Raw genomic sequence first — 18,193 nt, 5'->3', positions numbered from 1 at the left:
TACAATAACAGATCGCAGTGTAGCGAAAAGCTTCGATTGTTTTCCCATCTTACTCTGGCACCTATACGTGCCTATGTAGAATTTTTTTTTAGATTCTACACAATCGAAAGTACACTATGTCGAGTTCAACGTCCGTACGTGTGTCACTTGAATCAAATCACACTTGATTCATCAATAATTAAAGCCGTGATAGTACTTCGATGTTTTAAGAATGAAATATCCTTTGTTTAAAGATACTATTAAATGGACGAAAGTATTAAATGTCCCTGTGGATAGCGGCCGGCAGTGAATAGCAATGGCTAGTTGGATGATTCGTGGAAGGAGTTCACGGTCTAATAGATCTCATAAAAGTATGCTCATTTTTCACATATTTTGAATGAACTCATTATCGAAAACTAATTCATTTGTTGCCGCAGGTCATCTTGATGGCGAAGACAATTCCGTGCAACTGGATCTGTCAAAAGGTTAGTAACCTAGCCCTAACCTGTCAATCTTACTTTCGAATGTTATACAACAGTATGTCTAATAATCACAGCAATTAAAATACCAATAATAACAATAACAGTTGAATATCTCCAACAATAACAATTCCCCAGTGTCAAACTAATCTGGAAATTTATTTTCCAACTGTAACGTGAAAACCATAGCACTGGGCATCTCAAACTTACTTTCTTATCACATTCGTCTCGAATTTCTTTGCTTTTCAAAGTCAGATGTGAATATATTATGAACCCTTCAATGCCGGTACTAATTGAAAGTTTATATCCATACTCTTACTTATAGCAACAAGTAAATATCTGGAAAAAAGTAAAAATATCTTGCTCGTCACAGTTCTAAACACTAACTTTACCTCTCTTTCTATTATCACAAATGCCTCTTGATACGAATGATTTGTTTTGTAGATATAAAAGAAAATGTACAAGAGGTATTAACGAATCTATGTCAACGCCAAGGAATATCCAACGTAAGAAAATTAGCTTATCTAAATGCCATTGTGAAATTCATCAGCGAGAATGATCTTGTGGAATATGGGTACTGTAATAAGGAATTATTTTGTTGGTGAGATATTGATTTATGTTATTTGTACTTTATTATTAAATATATAGCATGAGGTATTCTGTAAATTCGTCAACTATCATCCTTTAAAAGTTTTACTTAATTTCACATATGTTATATCTTTTCCCTTTTAAATATCCAAAAATACAATCGTAATGTGAGAACTGATGTTGAAATATACCTTATGATGTAGACTAGTTCCTAGTAGTAAGATGGTTGGCCTTCCTGACTCTCCAAATCTATTGTTAACAATGTTTTGTTTTCTTAAAAATCGTCATTTTTTCTTTACAGTCTTCGTATTGGACTTATCAATGAAGCCACACAAGTCCGTGCAGCAGCCTTACGTGCAGTGCGATATATGCTTAAAAAAGAGCAGGATGTTATTATGCTGAATAAACTACAATATCCATACTTGGTTGCGCGAAGTATGGATTTAAATTTAAGGAATGAAATTGAAAGGATACAGGCGCTAAGACTAGTCAGACGAATCTTACTATTAGCCCCTAAGCACTTCAGCCCCGGACTTGCCAGGTCTTTAATAAGTTTGACAAATGGGGGCGTAGAAGAAAAGGATCCAATATTTCGTGCCTTTCTGGCAGCTGTGTGCGAACTAGGGGTATTAAACTCAGATTTATTAATAAGTTGTGGTGGTGTTGGAGCCCTAACCAGAGCTGCTATGACTGGACAGAGTCCAGCGATTACAGAGTCTGTTGTCGGTGTTCTTTTAAAACTATTGGGAAACCCAGAGACGAGAAACGGAGTTTCTTTACTGTGTCTTGCTGCACCTTATTGCGAACTCCATTCAACCGGTATTGAGAGAACAAAGGAAGAACGAGAACAAAGATTTGCAGCGAGCAAGCTGGCCTTGTTAAGTGTCCTACGTTCATATACTGGTATAATACACTTCTGTCATCCAAATGATAGTTCTGGTCTTAAAGCAATTGCTGGTATTCTGTATGTGGAGCAACTGGAAGTGCGTGGTGCTGTTCTTGAGCTTCTCTACGAATTACTTGGGCTCCCACTGCCTGCATGGACAGATGAACCAGATGTCGCGTTAGCCGCAGTTGACCCAAGTCGTACACGAGATTCTTGGAAGCTCTCTGAAGGATTTGTGGCAGCCGAAGGGAAATCTATACTACCACCACTTTCCAGGCATAGACCTAATATTGTCGAGTTGCACTTGGCACTGTTGGTATATGCCCTGCTTGAGTGCGGCCTTCACAAAGCTCTTGCAGAGACTATTGTGACTTCGGATACCTTCATATCTGTACGAGCTGCTGTGCTCTTAGGAGCATTACTACATTTAGCTCACGCACTGCTTCCTCCAGAAGCTTGCGATCTTACTCCACCTTTGCCAAATTTACTGGAACATGCTAGCGCGGGTAGACATCAAGCTTTAGCGGCTGTTGCAATCCTGGGAAGAATGCATACAGTTATGAGACGGAGACCGGCACCTGCTAGTCTCTTTCTCGATCGCGTATTACAAGCAGGCACTTGGTTGAGGCCCACTTTGCCTCGGCGGCAAAGACCTACTAGTCGACATTGGCTGCGAAGGGAATCCCCTACGACACCCCTTCTGAGAGATGCTCATGTAATCACTTTCAAGGATGCACTGGCATGGAATTGGCCTGTTGTACGGTCCATATTACGCTCTAGAGATGACGCCCTGCGCAAGCTCCAAGACTCTGATCACAGACTATTTGTGAAGCGTTTGGTGCGGTACTTCAAACCTTCGTGTAATCAATACAGTCGAGTAGAATTGGGAACGAATGCCGTTTTGGCAAGAGAAGCTACGTTGGCAGGATGTGACTTGATCAATTGTCTGCTTGAACTCCATGAGCCTGAGGGTAACCATTTACTGGCCGAACTTGTTGGCGATGTCGCAGAGCAAGTAACAGCTATTACATCAATGCAATCTGCTCATGACTGCTTATTTTCACCAAGACACATGTCAACGACCTGTTGTCAAAAGTATTTTCTATTCCTTGGTCAATTAAGTCATTCTGCCAAGGGAACAGTCGTCTTAAATCGGTTTAATTTACTTGAAAAACTGCAAAACCTTGCACTTGCAACAAACCACGACTGTTACGTAAAATTGATAACGTCCAGTCTGGATTATTCTAACGAAGGTATACCGCGTAAGGTATTTAATAAAATAATTGTTGAAGCACAGCTTGAAAGTACAAGGCTCTATGCAACACACTTTTTGCGTGTAATATTAAGAGCTCCACTGTTAGATGCTCATCAATGGGCAATCGGACTTCTCTGGGGTAGATTGAAAGATGCAAGTAAAATTGTGGCTTTAGCTGCATTGGAGGTGTTACATGAAGCTTGTGACGAAGTCGAAAATTTGGAAGTACTTTTTCGTCAACGACAAACCAACACGAATTGGGCTAATTGGATGGATCATTTGGGAGACCGGGGATATTTATTGAAGATCCGGCTTTACTCATTGCATTCCATCTTTGGTAGTCTATCTTCACCAACTGATGAATTGGAAAAGTGGATAAATCCTGGTGGGTTTTCTGAAAGATACGTTGGGCTAGTTGACGGGGAGATACATGATTCCCTTACACGCCGCCAAAGAGGAGAAAATGGTACTTATCATAGGAGATCTAGTCAAAATCTCCCTCAGACACATGATGTCTTTATTCCACCCCATTTAATTGGCCAACTGGTACAGCATGATGCAGGAATAGAGTTGCTGTTGCGCCGCAATGTGATTCAACGACTCATTCATATAATGATGGTATTTCATATGGAATGTGGTAACATGAAACTTGATTTGGATTCAAAAAATAACAAAGGAAACCGTTTGATCCTTGACGATGGGCACATACTGTCAACTGAGTCAGGTACAGATGACACATTGGAATCGAGTCGTTTGGAAACGATCATTGATTCGGAGGATGTAGAACAGATAGATCTACCTTGGAGAACATCGTCCCCGTGCAAATCTTGGAAGGCAGAGTCTTTGGTCGAGTTTAGGCGAAAGTCAAGTTACGATGAGTCGTTGCGAAGCACTCCTGAACAAAGCTGGAAAGGAGATACTGAAACTCGGGATGATCCTTCAGCTGACATTGATAGTAGGATAATGAAAGTGAAATCGGCATTGTGGTCTCTGGGACATGCAGGAACGTCTGTGATGGGTGTTCAATTATTGAACAATTTGGGAATTATAGGTGTAATCGTGTCAATGGCGGAGTCCTGCCCCTATTATTCGGTTCGTGCGACAGCGATGTACACTCTCAGCTTAATTGCAATAACACACTCTGGTGCAGATATATTATTAACTTATAATTGGCCTTGTGTTAGACACAAGCGCGGAGAACAGTGGCCAATCGTTCCTCCTCGTAGTCCTTATCCTATGCCAAGTCCTCTCCCGGTACACCGGCACCACCGAAGTCTAAGTGATGGAAAACCAGAATTACCAGAGCCCGTAGTCCACAGGAGTAGGAATCGCTCGGAAAGTGCTGCTACAGACCTTGAGGCTCGACGCTACCCATTCCTGTAAGTAGTTTTGTATAGCTTGCATAAAAGATATATTGTGTGATTTTTAAGGTTTCGTTAGTCATCATTGAAACTACCATTATGTTATTTTGCGATCTCTCGAGTAGAAATTTACACTTTCTAATTACTTTACTCTACCTTTACTTGCTGAAGCTTCTCATCAGAAATGTGATTCGATTGAAAGAATAATTTTTAAATATATAAACTTTATATTCAAAACATTGAATTCAGGGACCGAGGCGATACACCAAGTCCCATTGCAAGTACAGCACGATTTAGTCAGCATGATGCAGATGGTTATGCTCGTATTCGAAGTTTTCAACGTCACCATAGACCGAGCTACTCTCGAAGCAGCCTTGAGGTAATTTATTTAGATTCAGTTCAATTTATTGGCCTATTTAATTTATATGGGACTCCTTACTTCAAAGCAATTTATAGATATAAAATTATTTTCATTGCTACTTAACTTTAGTGCTCCACTTTTGCTATAGATGTACAGTTTGGATGAACGCTTATCACAACTTAGTATTGCTGATTCGGAGCCTCCTCGAAGTTGGGTACCAGATCATGCAGTAACCCAAACACCACCTCCTGAGAATGGATTAATGAATCAGTGTTACATGGGAATTTGTTTACCAAGAACATTGACCGCCATATTTCCAGACCCTCCTAAACCAGTTCCTTCAACATTTTCCGAAGATATTTCTAAACAAGAAGATGACATACCAAGAACTAGTGATGAATCAGCCTCTGGTAATCAAACAGAAGGAGAACATAGTCGTATATGTTTAGTTTGCAATAGTAAAATGAATTTAAAAAGCCAGGAAAGTGAAGAGGGTGAAACAAAATTGAACAGGTTTGTAAGCTAAATTGGAAATAAATTTGTTTGCACCAGTTTGGCTAATTAGATTCCCACATTGGTTGCTTATGTTTGGCTATACGGAATCTTTATAAATATTCATTACATTTCAGTGAAATTAATAATTTTGAGAACATTGTATACCATCATTATTTAAAGAAATCTACTTTTGTGCAGGGAAATTTTGAGGCACGTCGAACGTCTCGCGAATCCTGTTTGGTATAGGAACAGTCGGCAAGCACTGCTCAGACTGAGGCAGCAATGTCCTGAAAAGTTCCAGGTAAAAAGAATAGTTGCATTATTCCATACTAAGTACCATACAGCACTAAAAAAATTACATTTGTGTTGCGGAGGTCATACAGATCTAATTGAGCCTATGGGCTAAATAATGGCTTAAGTCGAGTTAAGTGTAGACAAGAAAAGGGGAAGTAAAGATTCAGCAGTACGGTATTTCAGTATGGTGTGCACGCCACTTATTATGGTCACTGCAGCATTAAGAGTTGACAGAAACATCCAGAATTTATAGTGAATGTAGACTATACCTCAGACCGAGATCAGTGTATTTGAAAAAATAACTCAAGTTGACTTGAGCTGTTTTCTTACCCATAGGCTCAATTATTTCAGGCAAAGTTGAAGTAAAAGCAAGTGAAAATAAATTGTTCGTGAATTATTATTGAAATTTCTTGGATGATCTCCAATTCACATAACAGCTAATTGTATTCATGTCCTTTTGTCAGGGTACCTGCCTCTTTTCAGAGGTTGGAGCACGTTTAGCTAGTGGTACCTACAGATTGCAAGCTCGACAATTTCTTCAAGAATTATTTCTTGATTCCTCTTTTGACGCTGTAAGTTGTGATCATATTCTGATAAATGAAAATTACAATTTTTATACACAGCTATGTGTTTGAGATTACTGAGTAAAAACTGCAAAGTCTTTTCCTTGTTCGAAGGCTTGAACTTTTTCTTTACGTATTTACAGCTTTACACTGAACCATTGAGTATACTGAAAATTCCAATTGGTACTGAAGAGAATCCAGTCCATTCAATAAAATCGCAATTGCCTGTTGAAAATGTCCACAAGAAACCAGTGTCGGTATCACTGGAAAACAGAGTCAACGGTCGGTCGCATTACCCGGATTCACAATTGGAGACTCTTTCGATTGTGACTGAAGAAACGAACGCCGATTCACAAACATCATTACCAGGTGGGAGAAGTAAGAATACATCTAGCCGAATAGACTTGTGTAGTGATGAAAAAATCATTGCTGAGATTTTGAAACCAGAGGAGAGGATACGAGTATCTAAAAGTTCCGACAAGTTATTAAAAATCACAAATACCAGTACTGCCTTCAGCCTCGATTAATATTCCTCGTTTTGTAAACAACTGTACATATTTTGTATCAAAGTATCCATGTAAAAAAAAGAAGAAACAAAGAAAGAACAATTAAAGAGACACTGCCAGTATTACATCCATTTTGTCGCCCTATCCTTACAATTAAAGCTGATTGACATTACGTGTATTCCAGTGGTGCATAATGAAATTGGATGAGGTATTACTTGAAAATTATGAAACTCTGTAGGCTGATGATAAGTATTGCATGCTGTATTTCACCTAAAAGAAGTATTACATAACATTACGACTTCTCTGTGTCATTTAAAAATTATTTACATTCCAGTGTGTACATGGAAAAGTAAAAGTTCCGGCATTTTAATGATTTGCAATAACTAACAGAATATTTCTTCATTTGTTCTGATACAATTCAAGTGTATGGAATCTTGTATTCTGCGTATAGATAGGGCCCAACTCAGTCAGATTACTGCCAGATTAGTATCGTATGTCGATCATCAATTCAAGTATAAGCCTCTCACGACAGGTTGATGTTATTATTTTCATAAAGAGATATACTAGCTCATGCTATAAAACTGGGTGAAGTTTTATGTGCCTCTGTATTTATTCTCTACCAAGTGATATACTTACTGTATTAGATAGATCGGTTCCAACTTTTCAACAGTAATTTTCACAGACAATGGTGATCACCAAGAAATATGTGTTGACAAAACATTTTGAAGGCGAGCCCAAGCGGTCAGATTTGACTTTGGTGGAGGAGAAGTTACCTGCTCTGAAGCCTGGAGGTAAATGTAGAAATTTTTCACTGGTCACAAATAAGATAAAGTCGTTGTTTCTGTGGTTCCTCATTGATATTTAGAGTAGCTCCTTTCATCCATCAGACAAAATAACAGTGTTTACGTTGACAGAAATATTGGTGCACACAGATACAGGTACATTTCTCTAAGATTACGACTATGGCATGACTTGTCATTGGTTGATGATTTAGCTAAAAACTAACTGAATTGTGTAACAATTGCAACACTGCAGACTATCAGTGTCGAGTTCCTGATTGGAGTACAAGTAATCAAATTTGCTTGTAACTATTAGTTCTATCAATGGTTGTATCATATATAGATATGTTAGCAGGTGTAGAAATTTATTATGGTATTTCATTTCTGAAGGCCATGATGTGGAAAATCTCTCCTTTGATGACTCACTAGATACAATGATATATCAAATACAACTTAATTAAGTAAATGAGAATGTTTTCAGAATTTCTTATCAGAGCAGAGTTTTTATCCGTTGATCCGGGCGTGAGAGCATATGAACCTAGACTTCCACTGGGTGCCACGATTATCGGATTTCAGATTGCTGAAATTGTAACGTCTAAAAACAGGGCTTATCCAGTTGGAAAACGTGTTGTTGCCAGTGTTGGCTGGCAAACGTACACTGTGATCGATGGGAATTTCAGTAGCAACAATGATCAATTTCTTTACATGCTGCCAGATTTCGATGGATTACCCATATCCTTGGGTCTGGGAGTGCTGGGTATGCCAGGGTAACGATGGTTGATTTGTTCCTCCTGAATGTTTCTATGAACTAGAAATATTTGATTACAATATTTCACCATTTTTATAGAAACTCTGCCTATTTCCCAATCATCGAAATTTTGCGACCAAAAGCTGGTGAAACTCTAGTTGTAAGTGGTGCAGCGGGAGCAGTCGGATCTCATGTTGGTCAGATCGGCAAGATTCGTGGATTGAAAATAATCGGAATTGCCGGATCGGATGCAAAATGTAAATGGCTCACAGAAGAACTCGGATTTGACCATGCTATCAATTACAAAACTCAAAATGTCGCCGAGGTTTTGAGAGAAGTTGCGCCAAACAAAATTGATTGCTATTTTGACAATGTATGTGGTTCTAAAATTTATTACATATCATTGATTTTGATACCGAATTTGATTCTCACGTATTACAGGTTGGAGGAGATATATCTAGCATTGTACTTAATCAAATGAATGTTGGCGGTCGCGTCGCGGTTTGTGGTAGTATTTCCACATACAATGCAGACATTGAAGCGTTACCCAAAACTGATATCATTCAGCCCGCTGTACTCACTTCCCAATTAAAACTGGAAGGATTTATAGTGCTGCGTTGGAGGGATCGATGGATGGAGGGTATTGAACAGAATCTTAAATGGATAAAAGAAGATAAACTGAAATATCGCGAAACAGTTACAAATGGATTTGAAAACACGTTTGATGCATTTGTTGGGGTTTTGCGAGGAGATAATATTGGAAAAGCTATTGTCAAAGTGTAAAAACTTAGTTAGAATACGAAATTTTTGAAAGACATTCAAAAGAATCGATTATTGATGTTTGTATCATACTCAGAACATCTCATCGTTGATAAGAAATAAAAAAATAATATACGAGACGTAACGTTTCACTGATTGAACTTTCTGTAGATTATTATGTGTAATGTAACACATAATAGCATAAATATTATTCTTGTTTTAATTTGGTATTATAACTACATGTCTCTAGCTTTGAAATAGAAGAAAAAAAACCGCCAAGTCATCAGTACCATAGTTGGTGGCAGATGATGAGATTGGATAATGTAATGAAATACTTTCCGGCATAAGTGGCTAAACTTTCAAGGGCAATGTACAGTAAATGTTTATACACAAATGTATCTATACATTGGTAAAACAGCCTAGTGAAGAGCAAATTTTTCGTCATGCCAGGTGCTGATCTCGTGTCAATGTCATAGCAATATTCTGTGTCGCTTGTGTGCACAATCTTGACTGAAAAAAATAGACAATTAATACAAAGCGATAAATATAATTTTACCATATTATAATACACTTACAAATTTTCGAACAATGGCATCACGATTATTACAATGACTAGTAGAAATCAGCAATATGGAAAATCAAGTTTTGTATTGAGTATTATGTAACGTACATAGCGCATGATATTCAATTCCATTGATATGTCATTACTCAATCAATATTTCAATATCATGTTAAACAACTAACATGTGTTGAAGAGAATGTGGTATGTTTTCATTTTAGTTATAAATATGGATGAAAAAACCGTTTCGAATTGAGCATCGCTGAGTGCAAAGATCGAGTGTATAGGTATCCCCATTGAGATGGCACCACTCTCCATTTATCAGACAATTGAGTGTAATCACCTACCAAAAGACTGTTGTACTTCAGTTTGTCTAAGACCAAACTAAGGTGTAGTTTGATAAACTGGAGAGGTCTACGATAAACACTTTTCTACAACACTGCCAAGAGTTAAATTAATTAATTCCAGTTTAACAGCATTAATCAAGGTTGTGCAATAATGGTTATTGCAAAAAAATACGTGTTGACGAATCACTTCAAGGGAGAGCCAAAAGCATCAGACTTGACGATCGTCGATGAAGAATTACCTGCTCTAAAAGATGGAGGTCTGTGTAGCAACGTTTGAATAAATATAAGATAAAGTGTATGCAGTGGCAAGTGGAATAATTTATTGACTATTCAACTCTGAAATTTGAATATGCTATTTAACTCATTTGAATCATTGACTCATTGAACATGCTTGTCAACATATTTGAAATTACCTAAGATCATTTGTTGCCTCGTGCATACAAATTTCATGGTTTAGTATTACAATTCACATAAAAATCATTTTTAGAATATCTCATCCAAGCTGAGTACTTATCTGTTGATCCGTACATGAGGGTGTACGCACAACGGTACCCAGTGGGAATTACGATGATTGGACGTCAAATTGGTAAGATAATTGCGTCTAAAAATAAAGACTATCCAGTTGGTAAACGAGTTGTTGCTAATGTGGGCTGGCGTACACACACCATCATTGATCCAAATTTGAAGGAGCACCTTGGTCAGCCACCATATATATTGCCTGATCTTGATACTCTACCCGCGTCTTTAGGTCTCGGAGTATTGGGCAGGCCAGGGTAAGATTGATATCGACCTCTATCTAAAATGAACATTTGGTCATATTGTAAATTTGATGTTACTGTGTGAAGATTTGCGCTGGTATTATTTTTACGTTTACTATTTGTATTCGATATTCTCAATGCGCTATTAAGTGCAATCTAAGAGAATTCAGAGTAGAATAGTTTCATTTATGTATTCAGTATTGTGTTGTCATGACTATTGATAAACTAGTTTATTCTAATCATCTGATCTAACGAATATTTTCCCAAAGTCAAACCTGCGACATGTAACATTAACAGAAGTATTATATAATGTTTTTAGCAACACAGCCTACTTTGGATTAGTCGAAATCTGTCAGCCCAAAGCTGGGGAAACACTTGTAGTAAGTGGCGCAGCTGGTGCAGTTGGCTCTCATGTGGGACAGATTGGTAAGATTCTTGGATTGAAGGTGATTGGGATTGCGGGCTCTGATGCAAAGTGCAAATGGCTCAAGGAAGAACTTGGATTCGATCATGCTATCAATTACAAAACCCAAGATGTTACGGCAACTCTGAAGGAAGCCGCTCCTAACAAAGTTGACTGTTATTTTGACAATGTATGAATCTTCCTTATGATTACTTTAAAAAATGATTGCTTGGTGAAGTGCAACTTTGTCATTGCCTTCGATCCAATTGTTATGAACAGAGAATATTTTCACTTTCTCAGGTAGGAGGAGAGATCTCTAATATTGTAATGAATCAAATGAACACTTTTGGTCGTGTATCAATATGTGGAAGTATTTCCTCATACAATGCTCAGGTTGACGCTCTCCCAAAGTGTTCTATTGTTCAGCGAATAGTAGTCGGCTTACAATTGAGAATAGAAGGATTTATAGTGAGTCGTTGGGATCATCGTCTGATGGAGGGTATTGAGAAGAATCATCAATGGGTGAAGGAGGGAAAGTTGAAGTACCGTGAAACAGTCACTAAAGGATTTATAAATATGTTTGAAGCTTTCGTTGGTATGTTGCAAGGAAAGAACACTGGAAAAGCTATTGTTGAAGTTTGAGATTCATGTCCACTTCCGCCCATTTTTACTCATGCAATAATATGAGGCTAACTTTAAGGAGATGTATAAAAGTAAAGGATTTTATATGTACCATATGATGATTCTATAATATATTTGGAATGAATTGTATGTTAGAAAGAAAAAATACCGTAAAGACTCTCATTAAAGTTTGATCTCTCTATTTTCTTCATCATCGATATTCCATAGAACAATATATTTTTGGCGTTTTCATCTATCAAATTTTACCCTAGAAAAGAATGAATTGTATATCGAAAGTACAGCGATGTGTTTGAACACCAGTTGCAGAACAGAATTTGTTTGTATGTTGACAAAATTTTATTCACTTTGGAGTTAGAGCGTTGAGCATCTCTCTATTTCTATCTTAAGGGTATTGAAAAAAATGTAGCCATAAAGTTTGTTCACGAAAACGAGTAGTGGAATATCACATTTCTTTATCTGGAAGAATCTACATACAATGCAATGTTGATTTATTACCCAAATGTTCTATCATTCAGCTTGCTGTGATATTTAGACAATTGAAGATTGAGGGATTCATTTGTGAATCGGACTAATCGATGGATGGAGGGTAAAGAGAAGAATCTTCAGTGGCTGAAGTAGAATGAGCTGAAGTATAGTGAGACTGTCATGGAAAGATTTGAAAATATATTTGATGTATTTGTCAGCATGTTAGAAGGAAAATATACTGGTAAGACTGTAGTTAAAGTTTAATTCTCTACTTCGTTGTTTGTCACTGTAAAAATGCCATGGAATAATAATTTTTTTACATTTTCATCCACCAATTATTATATCAAAACAAGTGGGCGTGAAGTACAATGAAAATACAGCAACTGATTTGAGCCTACGTCATGAACCTAGAAGTTTCATTTCTCGGCAAAACTTCAGTACCTCTGGAATATGCTCCAGGGTAGTGACTAACAAAAAATAAACTGTGTGTTTCTGTTGAAAACAAACTTCAAGGCTGCTGTCAACTTTATTTCCTAGACCATTGCCCTGAGGCATTAGTGTAATGCCTCAAAATTTAACTGAAATTACAGGAATTGTATTTAGATTAAATGAGCTGCCGGCATTTGAAATCTAGAAGTTAAGCTAGAGATGGAGTTAGTTCCCAACCAATACAACAGTACAAAAGAGTCACGTGCGGATGCTGATGGTAAAGATCTATTTTTAGAACTTGGTCCTAGTAGGCCTGAGAATGTGTTTGAGCATCTCTCTGTCTCTATCTGACGTACAAACAAGTAACGTCCCAGTATGAAACCTGTTACATAAATACGAGATAAATTTGTAATTATATAATATAATTATATTTTTATGTGGCGTATGTATAGCATAATTATCAATGCCTATGGATTTTTTTTGTTTATCATCAAGTTATCTGTGGCATGTCAACCGAAAATTTGCACTACTTCAAAAATATTCCACTGATCGTGTAAAAATTGTGAATGTGTGCAAGTATTGTGTGTTTCTCATTGGTTACGGAGAGGGACTCTAGACGGTTAGTGGTATAAATTTGCTTGGGTCTGGACACCGGGATATTTATTCACTTCGTAGCGGTTGAATAGGTTCTTTCGACAAGTCGGTTTGAAATATCAGTTCAATATACACAATGGTTGTTGCTAAAAAATTTGTGATTAATAAATACTTTGAAGGAGAGCCCAAGCGATCAGATTTAAGTCTGGTTGAGGAAGAACTACCTGCACTGCAAGATGGAGGTATTGTATACATATTATCGACTGAATTTAATTATTGAAACATGTTTCAAAGAGTTTTCATTATCGCGGATGTGTTTGCAATTAAAATTATGAATCTGTAGATTTACATATAAAGTTGTGTGTCTACAATTTATTATTGTACTGACATAATAATATATTTAGAAATAAATCATTTATTCTTTCATTTTGAATGTATGTTTCGCACTAAAATTATTACATTTATGTTATAATAAAATCTGTGAATTATTTTAACCAGTCAAGATGGGACATTTTACGTCAACACGACTAGTCCTGACCTTCACCCTCTTGGATTTGCTCCACGATTTTTTGTATTGTTGTTCTAACTCTGAAAAGCATTCCAATTTTTTTCAGATTTTTCTCATACCCCTCCACGCCTCTAGAGCTCTTTAGATGATTATATTTTGACAGTGATTGCGACATTTTTGATGATTTCGAACAAAATTACGTATATTCTGTAGCTATAACTGTATAAGAATGTTCCTACCAAAATTAAAGTGGGCAGGTAAATGGAAATTTATAATAAATCTTAATACATCTTTCCTAATACAACAACTATCTGCACATTTATATTAAAATTCGAAAAAAAATTAAAAATTCGAAATAATTTTTTTTTCAGTCACATTGATGTTTGTATTTTATAAAAAATTTTGTAATAGTTTTACTAGGGAAGCTATATTGAACCCTGAAAATTCGGAAGTAAATTGAATTACCTAAGAAAAAATAATTAACTGGTTGAAAGATTAATAAAAAATTATTTTTACCGGCCCGCTTTGATTTTGGTTGGGATATTTTTGGGTTTGGCTATAAAATTTATGTAATTTGTTTCATAATTTTTAAAAATGTCGCACTCTCTGATAAAATATTATCAATTAAGAAGCTCTGGGAGCATCAAGGGAGGTAGTAAAAATGTGATAAAATAATTGGAAGGCTTTTCAAAGTCTAAAGAACAATATATAAAATCGCGGACCAAATCCAAGAAAGTAAGGGTCAGACCCTTGTCGAATTGACGTGGAATACCTCATATGTATATGATATTGTGTTCATGTCTATTACACAATACCAAGTGCTGAATAAGGAATGTTAATTTAATTTCAGAATATCTCATTGAAGCAAAGTTCTTATCTGTTGACCCATACATGAGACCGTACGTATATCGCGTACCCTTGGGAAGCACAATGATTGGATCTCAAGTTGCTGAAATAATAGAAACAAAAAATCCATGTTTTCCTGTGGGTAAACATGTCATGGCCAATGTTGGATGGCGGACACACACTGTGGTTCGTGAAGACGACAGAGGAGTCTTCGAACAGGCTCCCTACATCTTGCCTGATTTTGATGGCCTACCCCTGTCTGTTGGCTTAGGGGTACTGGGCATGCCAGGGTGAAAATGCACTAGATATTCTCAATCGAGACAAACTTCTAATTATGTTACGTAATTATGTTATATGGAGGTAAGAAATATCATACATGTTGTGACTTCAGAAACACCGCGTATTTCGGATTTCTCGAAATTTGTAAGCCAATGGCTAGGGAAACATTGGTCGTAAGCGGTGCAGCTGGTGCGGTAGGATCCCATGTGGGGCAGATAGGCAAAATATATGGTTTGAAAGTAATTGGAATTGCGGGCTCTGACGCAAAGTGTAAATGGCTTAAAGAGGAACTTGGATTTGATCATGCTATCAATTACAAAACCCAAGATGTTGCTGCAGCTCTAAAGGAAGCTGCTCCAAACAAAGTTGATTGCTACTTTGACAATGTGCGTATGAATATTTTTAAGTACATTTACTACAGCGTTAAGTTTATAGTTTATTAACAATTTATAGGGGTTCTGTAGATTAATTGGAAAACAAGTAACCTCTGCAAATTCTGAAATATTATCTTTGTTCTTAAAGGTCGGAGGAGAAATTTCTACCATCGTGCTCGGTCAAATGAAACAGTACGGCCGAATTTCGGTATGCGGCTGTATTTCCAGTTACAATGCGGATCCCAATGCATTGCCTAAGGTTACTATCATTCAACCACTAATCCTATTCTCTCAATTGAGAATGGAGGGATTTATAGTGATGCGTTGGTTGAACCGATGGGAAGAGGGTATTAATCACAATCTTAAATGGATAAAGCAGAAGAAATTAAAGTATCAAGAAACTGTCACAGAAGGGTTTGATAATATGTTTGATGCATTCATTGGAATGTTGCAAGGAAAAAACACTGGAAAGGCTATTGTCAAAGTTTAAGATCTATTTCCATTTCCATTTATTTTGTCACACGCTTTTATTTTATAAGTATCATATGATGTTTGTACAATATATTTAAAATAAATGGATTGTACTATTCAATAATTTTTTATTCAATTAATATCTTTATATATTTTAAGTACTTGTCATAGGTATATTTAAACGATATAGTATCATAGTTATAACCATACAGGTACGAGGTCAAATTTTATGTGCGAGTTTCATTACAGAAAAAATTTGACATTGATGTCAATTATATACAATACGAATAAACATATTGAACAAGCATGAAAATCCATAGTTCAAGTGCTCATAGATATTTCTACAATTGAGAAACACATATTGGTGACTCACTATTTTGATGTAGCCTTGTGTAGGTGTGTACTTGATCCCTACCTATTTGAAAATAGATAAAGGCTGACATGTGGTATAAAAAGAGCTGAGCAAAAATAAGTCCCTCATTTTGATGTGGCCGCGTGATTAATTAAGTCGTATTTCTGTAATTAAACTGTTTTGAACCCAACAGTCTGTTTAAAACATTTGATACAATGGTTATTGCAAAGAAATATGTGTTGGCCAAACATTTTGAAGGAGAGCCCAAACGTTCAGATTTACCAATTGTTGAGGAAGAATTACCTCCTCTGAAAGATGGAGGTACGTATAACAATATTCAATAACATGTTTTCTACTGTCCAAAACCGTTCTGAATAATGTTTTACATTCTGTAAAATGATATTGATTTTATTGGATATGACCCAATCCATTTGGATGTGAACAGGAAACCCGGTGGCCCTTTCCGATTGATCTCAAACTATTTTTTGGCTAAACCCTGAAACACGTATCTCGTTAAATTGGTCCAAGAATGGCTTTCTATAGTTTGAGATCGATCGGAGAGTGCCACTGGATCTCCTGTTCGAATCCACAAGGATTGGGTCATATGCAACTCACCTAAAGATATTCTACAACAAAATTCAATCCTTGATACACAGTGTTATGTGTGTTATATTTCATTGTTCAGTCATTAAAATTTAACCCATGTTTTTCAGAATATCTCATCCAAGCAGAATATTTGTCCGTTGATCCGTACATGCGAGTGTACGCACAGCGATACCCAGTGGGAATCACAATGATTGGAATTCAAGTTGGTAAAATTATAGAATCCAAACATAAGGACTTTCCAGTCGGCAAGCATGTTGTCGCTACAGTAGGTTGGCGTTCACACACTATAATTAATGGAAATGCAGGGTTATCAAGTCTTCGCATACCTGATTATATATTGCCTGATCTCGGCAGTCTCCCCGTATCTTTGGGTGTGGGAGTGCTGGGCATGCCAGGGTAGGTACAATTTCTATAATTAATCGATTTCTGATTAAATTGGAATGCCGATAGTGCTGTGTTGCCTGTTGTGTATGTGCCGTTGTAGAAGAGATTTTTGTCAAGTGATAAGATTACTTAAAAATAAAATCAGTGTAAGATTATCGAATATCACATAGTATATAGTACGTATTATGCAATATTAAGGTAAAGATTTGCGAATCATTGTACTTGCACCAGGTTTCGTTATTCAGAGATCGCTTAAATAATTTCAGAAACACTGCATATTTTGGGCTTATTGAGCTCTGTCAGCCAAAGGCCGGTGAAACACTTGTAGTGAGCGGTGCAGCCGGTGGAGTTGGCTCTCATGTCGGGCAAATTGGAAAGATTCTCGGTATGAAAGTTATTGGGATTGCTGGTTCAGATGCGAAGTGCAAATGGCTAAAAGAAGAATTAGGGTTTGACTATGCTATTAATTATAAAACTCAAGACGTTGCTGTAGCTTTAAAGGAAGCTGCTCCAAATAAGGTTGACTGCTACTTCGACAATGTATGTGAAAATTTTCAATATTGGTACACAGTACCGATGTAATATTTCTATCACAATGTTATCACTTAATAATTGATATTTTAGGTTGGAGGAGAGATTTCTAGTATCGTTATGAATCACATGAATTTATTTGGCCGCGTCTCAGCATGTGGAAGTATTTCCTCCTATAATGCAGATGTTAAAGCATTGCCCAAGTGTTCCATCGTTCAACCCGCTGTCGTATTTTCGCAATTGAAGGTTGAAGGATTTATAGTAAATCGCTGGGCTGATCGATGGATGGAGGGTATAGAGAAGAATCTTCAATGGCTGAAAGAGAATAAGCTGAAGTATCGCGAAACCGTCACAGAAGGATTTGAAAATATGTTCGATGCATTTGTTGAGATGATGAGAGGAGACAATGTTGGAAAGGCTGTTATTAAAGTTTAATTTCTCCACTCCTTTACCTGTTGGACTCCTTTATCAGTGCTCTATCTACACCTATACCAAATTATAACATGAAAAAAAAATCAATTCTGATATTATATTTCACCTATATACTTATGTGTAAATATAACATGTGGTTAGATAAACGAAAGATAAACAA

General features: G+C 36.8%; 5 protein-coding genes and 2 long non-coding RNA genes across 7 annotated transcripts; 5 read left to right on the top strand and 2 right to left on the bottom strand.

The window, feature by feature from the left end:
- Positions 1-33: 33 nt before the first annotated feature.
- Positions 34-6,881, top strand: LOC107225637 (rapamycin-insensitive companion of mTOR). The gene is made up of 9 exons (XM_015666167.2): positions 34-350; positions 417-464; positions 903-1,059; positions 1,348-4,566; positions 4,798-4,927; positions 5,058-5,422; positions 5,603-5,705; positions 6,163-6,270; positions 6,405-6,881. Exons 1-9 carry the CDS (start codon positions 296-298, stop codon positions 6,786-6,788), a joined length of 4,569 nt encoding a protein of 1,522 aa, XP_015521653.2. The 5' UTR covers positions 34-295; the 3' UTR covers positions 6,789-6,881.
- LOC124294205 lies at positions 5,033-7,539 on the bottom strand. Its single transcript, XR_006904142.1, has 3 exons — positions 7,404-7,539; positions 5,570-5,691; positions 5,033-5,157 (listed from the first exon to the last, which is right to left on the bottom strand). It is a non-coding gene; the product is annotated as an uncharacterized LOC124294205 (long non-coding RNA).
- Positions 7,424-9,187, top strand: LOC107225644 (prostaglandin reductase 1). Its single transcript, XM_015666178.2, has 4 exons — positions 7,424-7,558; positions 8,028-8,313; positions 8,394-8,667; positions 8,736-9,187. The coding sequence occupies exons 1-4, from the start codon at positions 7,453-7,455 to the stop codon at positions 9,075-9,077; spliced, it is 1,008 nt and encodes a 335-aa protein (XP_015521664.2). The 5' UTR covers positions 7,424-7,452; the 3' UTR covers positions 9,078-9,187.
- Positions 9,188-9,941: 754 nt separating this feature from the next.
- On the top strand, positions 9,942-12,733 carry LOC107225643 (prostaglandin reductase 1). Its single transcript, XM_015666177.2, has 4 exons — positions 9,942-10,216; positions 10,447-10,732; positions 11,037-11,310; positions 11,421-12,733. The coding sequence occupies exons 1-4, from the start codon at positions 10,111-10,113 to the stop codon at positions 11,760-11,762; spliced, it is 1,008 nt and encodes a 335-aa protein (XP_015521663.1). The 5' UTR covers positions 9,942-10,110; the 3' UTR covers positions 11,763-12,733.
- Positions 10,258-11,176, bottom strand: LOC124294204. The gene is made up of 2 exons (XR_006904141.1): positions 11,050-11,176; positions 10,258-10,755 (listed from the first exon to the last, which is right to left on the bottom strand). It is a non-coding gene; the product is annotated as an uncharacterized LOC124294204 (long non-coding RNA).
- Positions 12,734-12,994: 261 nt separating the features above from the next.
- Positions 12,995-15,849, top strand: LOC107225642 (prostaglandin reductase 1). Its single transcript, XM_015666176.2, has 4 exons — positions 12,995-13,492; positions 14,609-14,894; positions 14,996-15,269; positions 15,406-15,849. Exons 1-4 carry the CDS (start codon positions 13,387-13,389, stop codon positions 15,745-15,747), a joined length of 1,008 nt encoding a protein of 335 aa, XP_015521662.2. The 5' UTR covers positions 12,995-13,386; the 3' UTR covers positions 15,748-15,849.
- A 190-nt stretch (positions 15,850-16,039) lies between these two features.
- LOC107225641 (prostaglandin reductase 1) lies at positions 16,040-18,052 on the top strand. The gene is made up of 4 exons (XM_015666175.2): positions 16,040-16,401; positions 16,794-17,082; positions 17,337-17,610; positions 17,695-18,052. Exons 1-4 carry the CDS (start codon positions 16,296-16,298, stop codon positions 18,034-18,036), a joined length of 1,011 nt encoding a protein of 336 aa, XP_015521661.1. The 5' UTR covers positions 16,040-16,295; the 3' UTR covers positions 18,037-18,052.
- Positions 18,053-18,193: the final 141 nt, after the last annotated feature.

The sequence above is a fragment of the Neodiprion lecontei genome, chromosome 4, assembly GCF_021901455.1.
Source record: "Neodiprion lecontei isolate iyNeoLeco1 chromosome 4, iyNeoLeco1.1, whole genome shotgun sequence".
NCBI classification, from domain to species: domain Eukaryota; kingdom Metazoa; phylum Arthropoda; class Insecta; order Hymenoptera; family Diprionidae; genus Neodiprion; species Neodiprion lecontei.
The sequence above is the reverse complement of the archived record's forward strand: the minus strand, read 5'-3'. Positions and strand labels throughout refer to the sequence as shown.